Source organism: Stegodyphus dumicola, chromosome 10, assembly GCF_044657685.1.
Source record: "Stegodyphus dumicola isolate Sdum_Otavi_A_Nest chromosome 10, ASM4465768v1".
Taxonomy (NCBI): Eukaryota; Metazoa; Arthropoda; class Arachnida; order Araneae; family Eresidae; genus Stegodyphus; species Stegodyphus dumicola.
The window spans coordinates 129,204,231-129,221,125 of NC_140777.1; the positions used below are offsets into that span (position 1 = coordinate 129,204,231).

At 30.7% G+C, this 16,895-nt stretch overlaps 1 protein-coding gene across 1 annotated transcript; it reads right to left on the bottom strand.

Annotated features, from left to right (window-relative positions):
- Positions 1–4,115: 4,115 nt before the first annotated feature.
- On the bottom strand, positions 4,116–12,440 carry LOC118200875 (uncharacterized). Its single transcript, XM_085825531.1, has 3 exons — positions 11,187–12,440; positions 10,627–10,747; positions 4,116–5,208 (listed from the first exon to the last, which is right to left on the bottom strand). The coding sequence occupies exons 1-3, from the start codon at positions 11,199–11,201 to the stop codon at positions 5,018–5,020; spliced, it is 327 nt and encodes a 108-aa protein (XP_085681657.1). The 5' UTR covers positions 11,202–12,440; the 3' UTR covers positions 4,116–5,017.
- Between the last annotated feature and the right edge of the window lie 4,455 nt (positions 12,441–16,895).

The window sequence follows — 16,895 nt, forward strand, 5'->3', positions numbered from 1 at the left end:
TAACATGGGGAACTTTTTATTGAAATATTTTTTCTCTGTGACATTAATTGCATCTACTACAAAATAAAGATTAAAGAACTGTTTTTAAAACATTTTGAATTCGTTGTCATATTGATCTATGAAGCATTAGATTAGTGAGTTTTTATTACATTATTGACAAATATAGTTTTTAAACAATCAAAAAATTTTCAGCGGAGATAATTGTCAAATATGAATGTGTTTTCAAAGAGGAAATAAATAATAAGTGATAAAAAGAAAATTCAGTTAGAACATTCACATCTCTAACAAAGTAATTTGCTTTGATTTAATCTTTATCATACAATATATATTAAAATGATAAGGCAAAATCCAATGTGAAAGGTTATGCGAAGATTACGATAGTACCTAGAGTATTCAGTATTTCGTATAATCCTATAACCAGATAATAATAATAATATTAAAATAAATTTTATCTGAATGAAGTTTTCTTATTACAGAAACAGTAAAATTATGCAATTACATAAACGAATACACTTTCAGACAATATATTTAATACTGTTTACAAGTGCAAGCCACAGTTCTGTTTATGTTACTTCTCGCCCTTCAGCGCATGCTCAAGAATTACCATCCAGGCGAAACTAGTCGATTTGTCCATGACGTCAAAAATTCGAAAAGTGGGGTAGGGCAACACCGACTCTACTACAAGCCAGATGGCGGTTTTGTGACGTCACAAGTTGTGGTCATCGGGGATTTGATGCGTCGTCCGTTGTAACGAACGAAGCGTGGTTGTTGCTATCGCGATTTTACAGTGTTCTTTTGTTGACATATTTGTTGGTCGATTCCGACTTAATTTTGACAAATATGGGTGGATGTGTTGCATCAAATTGTTCTAATCATTCAAAAAATAAGTTTAGGACGTTTCGCCAAAAATGAAGAAAGACGAAGAAAATGGATAATTAATTCTCGTCAAAATCAATGGATTCCGGTCTCTAAAGCATGTTTTTGAGGTAAGTTCAGCTTCGAATTTTCTCATAGAATGTTAGAATAAATTACTCTTCGTATTTCTTTAAAACGTGCATTTTCGTTTAACTATCATTTATTGATGATTAAAGGATTTTATAAATACAAAATAAACTGCGGAATGTGTGTGTGTTTGTGTAGTAAATTATAGCCGATACTGTTTGTGATGTTTCTTTTATTATCGTGAATAGTTTATGCTGTTTGTAAAATTGTACACTACATTTCATGTAAATTTTGTGCTTGGTTAGAAATGTGATATGCCTTTCCGTGTTTCAATTTTACTCTACGATTGGTAATTTAAAGTCGCATGCTATATTTTGATGTATTGTCACCAAACCTGTTGGTTTGCACCTTTGTTAAAAATTGGATACATAGTTATGATCTAAATTATAAATTATTTAGGTTTTTCGTTATATTAAGATAAATAAATTGTGTATTTTTCTAGGCATTTTGAAGAAGTATTAATTTAAATATTCTATGCATCATTTTGATCCTATTATCATGCTTTTATGTTATAGTAAACCTTCATGTTGTATGTCTAACTATAGTTACTTTAAATTTATTTTCAATGTGTGAACAGGAAATATGTTTTAATTAGCAGTATTAATTAATTAATTTTGCAAATTTAGGTGGGGTTTAAAAGTCCCCCTGAAATTTTTAAATTATGCTTTCTATGTGGAAAAATAATTCAAAATTTTCGAGACAAAATAATATGTGGAAATATAACCATGGATGAAAAATTTATAAATATGCAAAAGCAGAGGAGGTAAATATTCCATCCTGTTACAATATCAAAACAAAGATCACAAAATGTTTGACTGCACGTGGAATATTTTTTTTTTTTTTTTTTTTCAAGAAGCTTATTCAAAATAAAAAGCAGCATGAGGAAAGTTTTGAAGCTCCTGCTTTTAAAAGGAAGAAACTAAATTAGAATCTGAATCGACAGTTTAAGAAGTTTTTACTGTTCAGTTCTGTCTGTGAAAAAGTACATTAGTTATTGCTGAAAAATTGTTGCTTATCTCTTAGAACAATAGTTAGACCCATGAGTAGCTGAATGGTTAAGGTTACTGAATGCTAAGAGTACATTTTCTGTTCTTTTTCTGAACATGCTGGCTGCATGGTTTATTTATTTATTTATTTTTTTTTAAGTTTTTTTTACGTATAATGTGAATACAAGCCAGTTCTCATTAGAAAGTCCTTCACCATGAGCAGATAGCACTTTTGAGCTTTGTGATAGTCAACTAACCACTGTTATGAATATTAGATAATAAGCTTAACATTGGTGAAGATCTTTCTCGTAAATTTGACATGGAATATCTCTTGGTCTGCTAAATCAAATTTACTTTTGTGTGACCTTAAATCAGAGGCACCAATCGTGAATCTGTTTTGGCGTGTTTTTAAGAATTATAAATGAAAACTTTATTGCTACTGTGGAAGAATGCTCAACTAATGTTACTTACTTTAATCAATTCTTATAGTATTGTAATGGCTTGCTCTGTTGCAAATTTTTCGCTAACCAGAAACTTTCAGTAGTACATTTCCTTTATTTGTGTTTTTGTTTATGCCCTTTCAGTTATAATTCTTATAATCATAGGGATAATGAAAGTATTTAATTACTTTATATTTAAGAAATAATTAAGTTTTTTTATTTATGGTAATATTTTGCACAGATTATAAAGTAAACATTTCACACAAGAGAGCATATATTTTCGGGAATATTGTTTAAAGTAAAAATGATTTCAGTTTTTAAACATTATATATATATATTAAGAAAATAAAATCAGGCTTTAGTGTAGAATTGGGTGCCCCTTTGATTAGCGACATTTTTTTTTTTTTTTTATTTTGGAGATGAAACCTCGCTTTAGGTTACCATGATAGTTTTAACTTTGTTTTAGCTTCCTTATTTAAATGAAAATAGATTGATGTGTACATGGACAAATGTAAAGCAGTGCACAATGCCTAGTCTGTGCAATTCTAGGATGCTTTATTAAGTGAAAACTCCTTTTACTTATTACATGCTCCGCCTTTAGGCACTACAGGAAAAGGAGGAATGCCCCGTGGAGGTCTTGGTAAAATCCTAGTATATGGTGCAGCCTTGGTGCAATTTTGAAAATTATCGCCAACACCAAAATGACCTGTTTAACTACTCATCGTATATGTCCCGTTTACTGCTCATCATAAAGTGGGCAAAAGTAGCCAAATCCCTTGTGCACGAGATACTAGGATTAAACTGGTAAAATCCTAGTATACGGTGCAGCCTTGGTGCGATTTTGAAACTTATCGCCAACACCAAAAATGACCCAAAGAACGTCTATGTATATACTATACACTTTATACATAGTATATGCTATGTATAACTATATATATTCTTTGAATGACCCGTTTACTACTCATCACATATGTCCCGTTTTTACTGCTCATCATAAAGTCGCCAAATTCTGTTTGCACCGGATACTAGGATTAAACCGAGGTCTTTTTAAGGTAAACTGGCTCATATCCACGTTACACATGGGGAAAGCCACAAAAACGCCCATGCAGCCAGCCCATTTGCCGGGATTCGAACCCTGGACCGAACTACCAGTGTTCAGCGGCTTTTACCGCTTGCCCATTGGTGGGCTTGTGCGATTCTTTGACTTGTTATTTTGGTTTTGTATAGCGGCCATTTTGAAATTGTGCCTTTCTGACGCCGATCTTGGCGTCAAAAAAGAAGCGCCAAAATACAAGGGACACCCAGTTGTAAACTTTTACCTAAAATCACTACTCATCATGACACCAAATTTTTTTAAATGAATTTAGATCAGTAAAATATTCAAGACTATGCAAATTGTAAACAAAAACCAACGCACGTATAAAGAATTCTTTATTTGATTGCAGTCTTAATGTGACATGTCAGAATACTTTTCATATTTCACATTTTATTTATTCATTAAAAATTATTATGCATTCCAGTTTGTTTTCATTTTAAACTTAGTTTTGGAAAGGCATAATAAATTATTATCCAGAATATAATATCTGTTGTAATGTCCATAGATGGATTTATATTAAAATATAAAATTTTATTTGTTAGAAAATACAAATTTTCATAAATTCAACTGCTAAATAAAAATACACAACAGTACATTTATAACAAATTTTATTACAGCATCTTTACACCTATCATTATAACTGAAATCCGACACAATTTATTGTGTGTTGACACAAAAGAAATACAATGCAAGAATATAAAACTCGATCATTATAAGAAATGAACATTCGTAATATGAATCATTTATTATCTTCATAATAAATGGTTTTCTCTCCTTTTAATGCAATATTCAGATATAGAATCCCGTACAGTTCTGTTATGGAGAAGCCATCGGCAAATTTTTTGCTAAACTCGCCATGAGACTGGTTCATATGAAGTCGCCAATGTTTACTTCTAAAGTCATTATAATGTTAACTTTTTTAAGAAAATGTAAAAGAATGTCTTTTCAAAATTGGCAATGAGAATGCAAATTCCAAAGACGTAATGGTCACTTGTATTTCAATCAACAGGCCTTCAACACAAGTTTCCCATATTCTATTATAAAATCTCTGGTTTCAATGATAATTGTAAGAGAATACATGTCAATATAGAATAATGACAATACACCAATGGCATTTTAGGAAAAAAAAAAGTTTGCTTATTATCAATAATTAAATTCACAATTATATGAAATAAAATAAATATACCCATTACATGCATCACAAGGTAATTTGTTTAAGAAATATTTTTCCATTCTTATGATACTCAGTTTCATAATATCCACAATTATCTGGGACTTTTTTTACTTCTTCAGCACATAAAGCTCTTGCAATAACCAAAGATCTTTCCATCTATTTTATAATACTGACGATTTGTTACACAAGACACCACACTTGACAACAAATGTATATTACCAAATGAAGAGTTTTTGTTGAAAATAAGGAGGATGAATTATTCCAATACTTATATTTGGAATTAAATCATGCACACAATCAAGTTCTAGATATTCCTTTGTTAATCATTTTCTTTATCATTCAGGACTGATCGATATTCTTGAACAGAGTGGTGTGATAATGGATATTGCACATATTTTTTAGTCCACAAAGCACCAATTCTTAACTTCAATATACTAAGATATATCCTATGCATTTTTACACCTGAGAGCCATTTCATGATAAAAACACTCCTTTCTTCGTTATGAATACCTGAAACAAAGAAAGAAAAACAGAACAAATTTATTTTTTAGTCTTTAAAATCATATATCATATAACTATTATACAGGTGAAATGTTATAAAGACCTATGTATGTAACTTTGTAAAGACTTATAAATTAATATCATAATACAGTCAAAAGTCGTTAATCCGGACTCGTCGGGACTTCGGCGATTCCGGATTATCGATTTTTCCGGATTATAGATCATCAGTTTAAATCTGGTAAGATGACATGTAGAAATTACAAAATTAAAAATATGAAACCGGTAATTTATGAAATAAAGAACAATTATGATCTAAAGGGTATCAAGATTTACAAAAAAAAAAAAAAAAAAAACCTAAATATTTATTTGATACTTTATTAACAACTTACATATTCAATGTAAGTTGCTTCATTTCATGTGATAATACTTTCTCTTTAATTCTATTAAACAGACATAATTTCTTGTTTAGTTACAAAGTTCCGCTGTTCAAGTCCTATAATTGCTGTGTTGAGAATACCGACTAATTTGTCAATCGAAATGTTTTCGTTTTCAATAACCTCTGGGTCACTTTCTTCACTATCGGAAGCGAATTATAATGACGAGGAACTTGATTTAAATCATATCAAAGACGGAGTACATCGAGATGAAATACTACACTTAGTAAGGAATTATAAGCCAAATAAAATAAAAACATCTGCCCTGAAGATAAGGATAGTGCTGACAGATCAACTTCCAATCCGCGGCGTGAAATTGATAAACAGATTTCGGATTTCAAAATATACTTTCGCTTTGTAGATACAAATTACATATTAGTAAATATATATCGGAAATTCTATTTGACATAATCGAAAGTTCAAGCTTATTTTTATGAAATTGCTCTAACAGTCTGCAAAAAATAATAAGCCGGATCCAATTCGTAGATTAAGGAACAACGCAATCTGCAACATTAACTGAATTAGATAATTTTAGCTTACCTCCGTTCCACGTTACACGCGCATGCGCACAAACATATTCGCAGCCGTAAAGGTCGCCTGTGCGCATGCGTGACCGCAACGCATGCGCAGAAAGTTTGTAGCTTTGGGGTCCGGATTATAGATCATTCCGGATTATGGGTGTCCGAATTAACGACTTTTGACTGTATATTTATAGAGCTTGGGTCAAAATTATTCTTATGAAATATAATTATTGCTGTATGTCTCTTTTTCTTTTTAATAAACAACAAGGTGTTAGCCGAGGTTTCCAAGCCTCGTTACCAAAGTGTACGTGGTAGAGCCTTATCATGTCAGGAAAAGTGCAATGACAGAAAAGGATACCGGACATCCCTTGCAGTCACACTTCATCATTCTTTATTTAATTATTTCAATAACTTTTCAAACTTTTAGTCTGTTTGCTTATTTTTCATGTTCCAAAACAAAAAGTCCCTAGGCCATTTCCAAGTCGTTTTCCAGTAGAAGCAGTCCGGCTAATTCTATCTTTGGATTTCTTAACAGTGAGATTTTTTATGGGGTGGGATAGTTAGCCCAACACCCAACCCACAACCTGGAGGACCAGTTCCCTGATATATTCCCCAGGGGCAGGGTGCCCGGCTATACCCCAGACGCTGGGTACCCACTTTAGTCACCTTTTACGACATGTATGAGCTACATTGGGACTATTCTTTCACACCCGGTTACCACACGGGTATATTAGTAGATTGATTTGTGCTTATTCACTGTGAATAATGTGAAGAGCAAATATTACTTGAGCTGAACATGTAGTACTATCCAGAAAGAGTCCATACAATTATTGCATAAATAGAAATATTAGAGTTAGATTGTGCAGAAAGAAGACATTATGGAATTTGTCTTCTTTCTACACTACTACACTATGCCATGTAATATGTTCTTTCTACACTACTACACTATGCCATGTAATATGTTCTTTCTACACTACTACACTATGATTATGCCATGTAATTGCAGGATACAAAATCTTAAATAATGACGAACATTTTAAGAAACACATTTGAAATACAAAATAGAAACTTTGGGAATTTGAGAAGTAACTGAGTATAAAGAAAATTTTAAATAATATAAAATCTTCAGTAATACCGAAAACTTGGTTAAATAACTAAATAACCAAAGAATAATATCTACAAGTCCAGAATAAATTATGATATTTAGCATTTAAATGTATAATAAATATGCTTCTTAAATCTCAGCTGCTCAGCAACGATGACACGTAGATATTTAGCAAAGGCGCTTGTAAATACAATATAGAAATTTCAGGACCTTGAGAAGTAACTTAGTATAAAACAAATTAAAAATTATATAAAATCTTGAGTAATATTAAAAACTTGGTTAAATAACCAAAGAATAATATATACAAGTCCAAAATAAATTTTGGTATAAAGCAATTTAAATATATAACAAACATGCTTCTTAAATCTCAGCTGCTCACCAAAGATGACACATAGATATTTAGCAAAGATGCAGCTTGAGAGAACTTTAAAAAATTACTTTTAAAGACAGCATCAATGTTACTTTGCAAGTGTCTGAAGTTTTTTTTTTTTTCTTTATTGGACTTAATATCGTCATTTTTCCTATTGCAAAGATTCTTGAGCATGATATTTGTTGATATCCAAATTATCAGTTTGCTTATACTTTTGTATGACCATTATCACAAATAATATCATCAAAGAGCATTTCTTTTAATTCTAAAATTTTAAAAGTCAAATTTGCTACAATTTTCCTCTGATTTTGTTCCAACAAAAAATCTTTATATTCTTCACTACACAGCTTATTTACAATTAAATAATTATACATAATTATATTTACAATAAATGGTTTTGGCCACCTGAGTCCACCACGATCAAGATTCTTTATAAGATCATACGTTTGATCATGATTAACTGTGGAATTTATTGTAATGTTTTGTTTGCAGTTACAGCATTTTACTTTCTTTAAAACTGCATGACAACAGTAACCACCCAAATAAGTCAGAACTGGCAGATGGCTACTAATTCCCTTCACATCACTCTCCATAATATTTAATGATGGGTAATATACTGTATTATCTCATTCTATAATATCATGAAGATTATCATCATATTCAAATGATGTTAAAGGGACAGTAGTATTTTTAACAATCAATTCTAACTTAGTACTTGATTGTATTCTTAATTTTTTTTCACATTCTAATAACTGTCTCATTGAAATATGATACTGAGAACCAGAAAGTTGTCTGTATTTACCAAACCGGGCTTCAAGAGCATCAGTCTGAATTTTGACTGGAAGTATATATTTCATTCCAAGCTCTTCAACACAATATCTAGTCAACTCCAGTATACCATAAGTAGTTTGTTTGATAACTGCATGTTTCTTTTGTAAGCATGCCTGTTGAACATTTCATTGATTCCCATGCATCTAACCAGTTAAGAAACTGATTGAGGAAAATTACTTTTGAATCAGAATCATCTGCTGTTAATGGCTTCATAAATTCACTCTTTCGATGTATACCTTTAAACATAGTTTTAACATTCATAATATCCCACCATTTGCATATTATGGATATAAACTCAGATGTATCTGAATAGTGTGGTATTTCATGCAAAGGACCCAAATGAATCAGACCTTCAATAGTAAATTTATTGAAAATCTTAAGAACCAGTTCAATGTTTTGTTTCTCTGAATTTAAAGGTGAAAGACTTTTTAGAGTTAAACCATTAGAAAATGTAATCAGTTGGTCATTTTCAATTTCATGTAGCTTTCTCAAAGACATAAACGAAGCAGTTTTGAAGTGCTTATTTGAAAGACCTTCAATATTTGGAAAAAACATACATGTACCAGGATTTTTCTGGTTCAGCCAATTGTTCCTTATATTTTTAAATAAATGAACTGCATCTATTATGTAGAAAAGAGGCCTATTCCCATTCATTGGATGTTTGTAAACAAATGAATTACGTGGTGGATTTGAAAACAAACTCATGGCTTTTCTATTTATTGCATTGTTGTCTGTAATAACACAAATAACAATAATTCCCATATTTTCAAGACCTCTAATCACTTTTTTAATTACATAATGTAATGTTTCAAAATTTATTGTGTTAACAGGCATAATATGTACTACCTCTTTGAATGAAGATTCCAAACTGGATATCATAAAAGCAAATGCACTGGTTGCCGGACTGGAAGAATCAAATGCAGCCCCAACGACAGAGCCTCCTTTGTAATCAAAATATGGCTGAACATAAATTTCATCTACCAAAAGAATCACTTTTCTTTCTCGATCCTCAAGGAAAGTTACACGATTTTTTATATAATTAAAAAAATTTTCAGCAATAGTTTCATTACACGGTGACAATACTAAATTGCTACAAATTTTTTTTAAAGTCGAAGGATGAGGCATAATAATATTGCCACTATCCCTTAAAAATTTATATGCATGTGGTAATATAGTATTTAACAATCTAAAATTATTTTTAGGGCAAAGTAAAAGATTCATCTAGTCTTGCAAAAATTTAATAATGCTCTCATTTTTGTTGTTAGAGATAGTTTGCAGTAATTCATTAATTATATCAATTGTTATGGTTAATTTTGAATTTAACTCTTTGGTTTGAAGATTAGCCAATTTATCTAAAACAGTCCTAATTTCATTAAAATTTGTAACTTTATGTGGGAATGTGTAAGGAGATAATTGCATAATAGATTTTTATTTAATAAATACAGACATTTCTTGATTGTCATTCACAACTACAGAATAATCAATTGATGGCCCAGAACTAAAAACAATATGAATAAAGTAAACAGTTGAGGTATCTGGAACTGTGTATACATGCCAAAATGCTGATATTCCATAGTGATCAATACATGACAAAATATCATTAGAACAATTAATTTTCAAATCATTATTATACATTTCATATTCTTTAAGGCTTTCACGCAATGCTTTCTGTAAATTATGGCACTAGCGGGCAGTTTTTTTTGCATCAGGATCTTCTCGTACAATGGTGCTACTTTTTGAACTGTATACAGATGGATAGTCCTTAAATATCGATGGCACTGTATTTTCTTTTAATCTACGCACCTGAAGTGGAGCAGAAATTAAAATTCCATTCTTAGAATCAAATGCTGAAGCTTCAACTTTAAAATCACTTTCCTTGAAATGCAATTCACAAACCTTTAGAGAAAATTAAAAAAAAAAAAAAAACCCTTATGTTAATAGTAATAGTTTAAAAATCAGAGGGTTCATTCTGAGCATTTGTAGTAAAGAATATTCATTTCACAGATAGAACCAGAGAATATCTGCAGTGATTAAAACTCTATTTCAATCCTTTATTTCTGTATATCCTGGTTTATGTAACAAAATATTATCATTTAAAAATTTCTGAATGAACTCTTATATGTAATTAGAATATACACTGTTAATTAATAACTCTACTTTACTTACCTTTGAACTCTTTTTGGGTGAAAAGTCGTTCCGTTGGATTGCAGAAAGCCACTCTCTCTTTCAAATCTTCATTTTTAGGAAAGGAGAATACAGACACTTTTGGTCCTGTTGGGTAGTTTCCCTTACATAATGGTACACAGCAACCCGGCATTTTAATAAATGAAATGTTTTTATTTAAATTAATATATAAAAGGGAGTAAACAGTTATGTATAAAATATAAATTAATTATTTTTAAATATAAAAAGGAGTAAATAGTTATAGTGTATAGCTAATGGGATGTAAAATTTTAAGAATAAGCTGTGTTAGCTTATATTATAACATCAAATTTATACAGGTCCATAAAAAAATGTTTTATTCTGAAACAGATCAGGTAATATAATTATGCAAAGCCCGTTTATTCTACGATGGGCTGACACAACATTATTCAAAAAGAAATTATACATAGCACAGCAGCCTTGTCTCTACCAGAAATAACACATGTATACTAGAACATACGCCTAAAAATGTTTATATAATTAGAAAAAAATAAATTTACAGAAGTAAAGTAATGTATTCTTACCTCTCTAAAATACATCCAACTTTAAAACCATAAAAAAATCAAAGTATTCTGGTTCAGCGTTCGCACAACGTAAGAAGCTTCAGCAATCAGAAAAGAGCCACTGCATGCGTTCCGAAGTTTATTATGACCAGAAGTCGTGACGTCACAGGAATTTTCGAACCGCGCGCTTAGGCTTGAAGTAGAGTCGGTGTTGACCGGAGCCGGGCTCCGGCGCAGTTTAAGCACTGCCTTGCCAAGAACCAACCTTACCAAGAAATTTCATGAAAGCCAGACTAAAAACAACAATGCAGCCATTAATATCTGTGACTATGATTATAATGACCTGTCCAATTTTTCACCAACATCATCATGTCAAACATCAACATGTCAGACATCTTCTTACTGGGCTACGGGGGGAGCGACTAAATTTCAACTCGGCAGGAAAATTTGATTGGTCAACGGTACACGTCACATGTGACGTCAAAAGCGGGATGTTTTAGATTTACCCCACAGGATTACCTGCCATTTTCGGTTGCTTGTTTGCTGAGCTCTGCAGTTATATTTTTTGGCGGGCTAAAAGTGCTTTTTGATAAAATATTTTAATTGGTAATTTAGTTATTGTTTGCTTGTAATTAAACATGTGATTACAAATTATTGTAAAGTATTTATTTTTGAGACAAACTTTTTGTAATCTATTTATTTTTCATATATTGCCTTTTGAGAACAGATAAATTTAGCGGAAATTTCCTTTGTTGAACAAAGAAAAATGAAAAATGTTTCAGAATAGCAAGCCGTGTTAGTTTCAGTCAAACATTAAATATTTTAATATCATATGCTACCATTTTTTTGTGTCAAACATTAAATATTTTAATATCATATGCTACTAGTTTTTATTCATTTCTTAATATATCTGATGACAAAATAAGTTTTTATTTTCTATTGCAGTACATAACTTTTTGTTATAACAATGGAATATGAAAAGATAGCAGTATTTGAATGTATGTACTGCTGCAAAAAGTACAAAAAGAAAAAGGTTTTATATGAACACATTCAGGAAGTACATAAAGTACCTGTTGTGGCTGAAGGAAATTTGAAATGTCCTATTAATGCCTGCAATTTTTCATGTAGAACGTTTGAAGAGTTAAGAAATCACGCAAGAGATCAACATGGATACACTCTTAACTCCGTTGAAATGACATTTAATACATATGAAGGTAAGATATTAGAAATTTGCATTTTCTGCGATAAACGTTTTTAATTTGAATAGCCCCAAACTGAGTACAAATTACCATTTTTGCAAATTCATTCATCAAGCTGGGGAATAAAATACATCTATTTTTGTGAGTATAATTGATAACAGAATAATTTCCTTAGCATCTTGCTTTTTTCTGTTAGCCTGATAAACCCCCATTATTCTTCAGTAAAAATATTTCAAAGTAATATTTCTCTTCCTCAACTATTTGAAATATGAAGTAAACATTTTCTAAATAATAAAAACATATATAGAGATGCACTGCTGCATAATTACTTATACGTGTAATTCAGTGCTTCATTAAAAAAAAAAGACTATCCTGTTATTACACAAATGGATCTCTTAATGCATATGTATATTGAAGATATCAAAAATGATGTGGACCTAATAAAAAAATTAGTAAAATCTTTATTAAAGTGGCAACCTTCAATTGTAAGTTTAGTATCATAATGATACACACTTATTTTATTATATGTAAATGAGGCTTAAAATTTATTATATGTTATTTTAAAACTACTTAAAGAAATTTATTCGATGTCTTAAAATTTTAATAACCTATACACATTGTATCAGTTATCAAGAAACAGGCTACAAAGTTTTTTTACTTTAGACATAGGCCAGATGACACTCATGTTATGGAAAATGTCTGATGACAATTTGTCTCTTAAGAATAAATTTCTTGCATTATTATACAACTTTGGGGAATATGTTTTTTAAGTCTTGTTTAGCTGGAACACGAGTACTAGTAACTGTCAAATAGGAAGAAAAATATGCCAATGTATAACTTAAAACAGAGTCGTAGCTAGGGTTTTCAGCGCCCAGGGACAACTAAAGGTTTCGTGCCCCTCTACTGCTTGCCAAGGATGAAAAACATTTAATTCTAAAATGTCGTAACATCAGTTTGGCGCCCCTTGGATTCTGCGCCCGGGGACAGATGCCCCCCTCTAGCTACGCCTCTGACTTAAAATTAGGCAACTTTATTTCAGTGTAGATTTTAAATAAAACTATCAGTTTTGAGAGCAATTAGACATAGGTTCCTCTTCTTGAAGAGAAAAAATATTCTGCTAAAGTGACCAGTATCTATTTACAATCAGTGCCAAAATAAGATTTTGGTTAGTTTTAAATTAGTAATTTTGTTTTAAAGATTCAATAGTTCACAATTATAATGGGCTTTTATATTGTATGTAGGCTAATGTTTACCCTTCAAATTTAGATTTCTTACAATGGAAAAGTGAGGAAGAACGAAGAGAAAAAATTTCTTACTTTTTGAGAAGTACAATAACTCTTAAAGAAGGTGGGAAAAAGAGTTACTTCCTTTGTAATCGATCTGGATTTTATAATTCTAAAAGTAAAGGTGTAAGAGCTATAAAATCACAAGGTACCTGCAAAATAGAGGGGCACTGTCCATCTACTATTGAAGTTACCAGTAATGGCATAATTAAGATTTTATATTTCCAAACACACGTGGGACACACAGTAGATCTAGAACATTTGCCATTAACAAAAGATTTGCGAGAAGTGATTGCAGGTAAGTTTCTTTATGAACTTGATTGTGAAATTCAATATAAAACAGACATTATTATACAACATTAGCATATAAATGCAATATTTTCAGGTAAGTTAAATGAAGGCATTCCACCACAGAAAATATTAGATTCCACAAGGAATAGTATTAAAGAAGACATTTACAGGGAGCATTTATTGACAAAAAAAGACATACATAACATTTCTAATTCTTACTGTATTGGTAATGATGAACAATATCATCCAACTGATGCTGTCAGTTTAAGGATAGAAAAAATAAAATGTTTAGATGATAATCCAGTTCTTTTTGTAAAATTCCAAGGAGAAGCAGCAGATCAGCACTTGGAAATTAGTGACTTCTGCATCATCATAATGACAAACGTTCAAAAGCATATGCTTTTAAAGTTTGGATCCGATAGCATATGCATCGATAGCACACATGGGACTAATGCTTACGATTTTCAATTATCGACAGTTTTAGTCATAGACGAGTTTAATTCAGGATTTCCTGCTGCTTTTTGCCTAAGCAATAGAGTAAATTTAGGTTCAATGCAAAAATTTTTTCAGTGTATTAGGGACAAAGTTGGACTGCTGTCTGTAAACTGCTTTATGAGTGATGATGCACCAGTATATTATACTGCATGGACATCAGTAATGTGTGATGCCAAATTTAGGATTCTATGCACCTGGCACGTTAAAAAGGCATGGCTGCAAGCAGCAAATTCAATTATCCCCTCAAAACGAAAGGAAGTTTTGAAATTTTTAAATGTAGTATCTGAATGTCATGATATAAAAGAATTTGAAGCACTGATATCTGATTTCCTCAGCAAACTCTTTGCTGATAGAGATACAGACAAGTTTGCTAATTATTTTGCTTCAAATTATGCAAACAGATGTGAGTTGTGGGCTAAATGTTATAGAAAAAGATGTAACATCACAACTAACAATCATCTTGAAGCACTGCATCGAGTTTTAAAATATTCTTATCTTGATGGATTGAAAAACAAGAGGGTTGATAGGTGCGTTGCGAAGCTTATTAATATGGTGCAAGATAAATGGTTCCAGAGATTTATCAAAACAACAAAAGGGGCAAACACATCAAAGATCAACCAAACAAATTTACGACACAACAGAGCAATAAATTTTCCAGCTAATAATATCACAGAAATCAATGAGTTTTCGTGGCATGTGATTTCAGAAAGTGACCCTACTCTTGAATATACTGTTACTCAAATACATACACAATGCATTAATTGTAACATTGTTTGTAAATGGTGCAAAATTTGTAACGATGCATTTGTATGCACATGCACAGATGCCACGATTAAAGAAAGTGTCTGTAAACATATACATGCAATAATTTTAAAGACAAGATTACCTAATAGAGAACAGCCAGCTAAAACTAAAGAATCAAATGATGTAAAATCCTTTCTTGATCTATCAGCACAAAACTTCAAAAAATCAGGAACCAAGCACCATATTATAGATCAACTGAGTATCATATCAAAACTTGTAACATCAACAACAGTAAATAATATAACTTTGGGAGATATTGAAAACACACTGAATAAAGTGATTACAAAATTAAAGAACGAAAAGCCGAAATTGAAAATGGTGAACTATGAACCTACAAATAAAAAAGCAGAGAAACAAAAGAATTTCTTTTTTACGAGAAAGAAAAGAAAACGTCCATGCAGTACTGAAAATATTGCAACAACTTCATACAAGAAAGCTGCTATACATGCCATTGGAAATAATGAAACTCTTATAATTCATGATTCTTTTGATCATGCATATTGATATCTCATCATGTAAATATATTGTATATAAAATAATCTCTAAATAGTTTATAAATTAAAATATGATGAATTAAAAACAGTATATAAATTTAAAAGGCTCTTAATCTTGTCACTACTTCATCCTTGCTAGTTACACAAGTAATTTATTAATCAATTTTTGATCTGCATATTCTGTCGCAGTATTTCACTACTAAATTATTAGTGTAAAGTTCTCCAGTTGATGGTACACATACAGTACAGTTAGCAACATCATTTTACAAAACATCGACATATAATGTGTTTATTAGGACGTATCACAACAATATGTGCAAAAGAACTAAAAGTTTCAGCATGAAATATGCAGTTACAGATTCAGTCAAATATAGATAGTAACATCATATACAGATAGAGAACATAACAGGAATAACAATTGCACTTGATTATTACAAAGGAAAATCATAATTTAGTATCTGCTGACAAATGAGAGTGTGCTGGTATTTCTCTAAATAAATGATTAAAAATGCCACAAAAATATAATAAGTGCTTTAAAATTCTTAAATTCATATAAGTGTAAATCTTAGTGTTTTTGAAAATGCTACTGTATTTTGTTATTGAGCATTTTTGAATCGCTAGTTATTACAATAACAATTTATGAATAGTGAAAACTTAAATTATTCCAAGAGAATTGATTAATAAATTTCATACAGTAAATAAATCATTGGGCTGCAAAAGTATGCAGATATATGACAACCAATAACAGAAATAAAAATAAAATCTAAAAATTTTATGAAGTGGCGAAGCATGCAAGAGCTATTTATTTATCTTGTAAACAATACATTTTCAGTAGAATCAGTACTTTAAAAAATTGATATACTTTGGAAACATGCTCTGCAATGTAGTTGTTTTGTGATGAAACTGTTAATAGTGATGCTTTGATAATGCTTTTGTTGATTTGCTCCACACAGTAAAACTGTAGAATTTATGTATACATAGTTCTTGCTTTTATGTATGGATGCAAATTATACAGCTTTTAATTTTTCATGAAACTTGCATACATATTAAAGTCAAGTGACTTTTCAGAATATTACAACATTATAAATCTCACACCTTGAGATTACTAAGGCTTATACACAGATTTCAAAGGAAAATATTATTGATATAGACACAAGTATATAG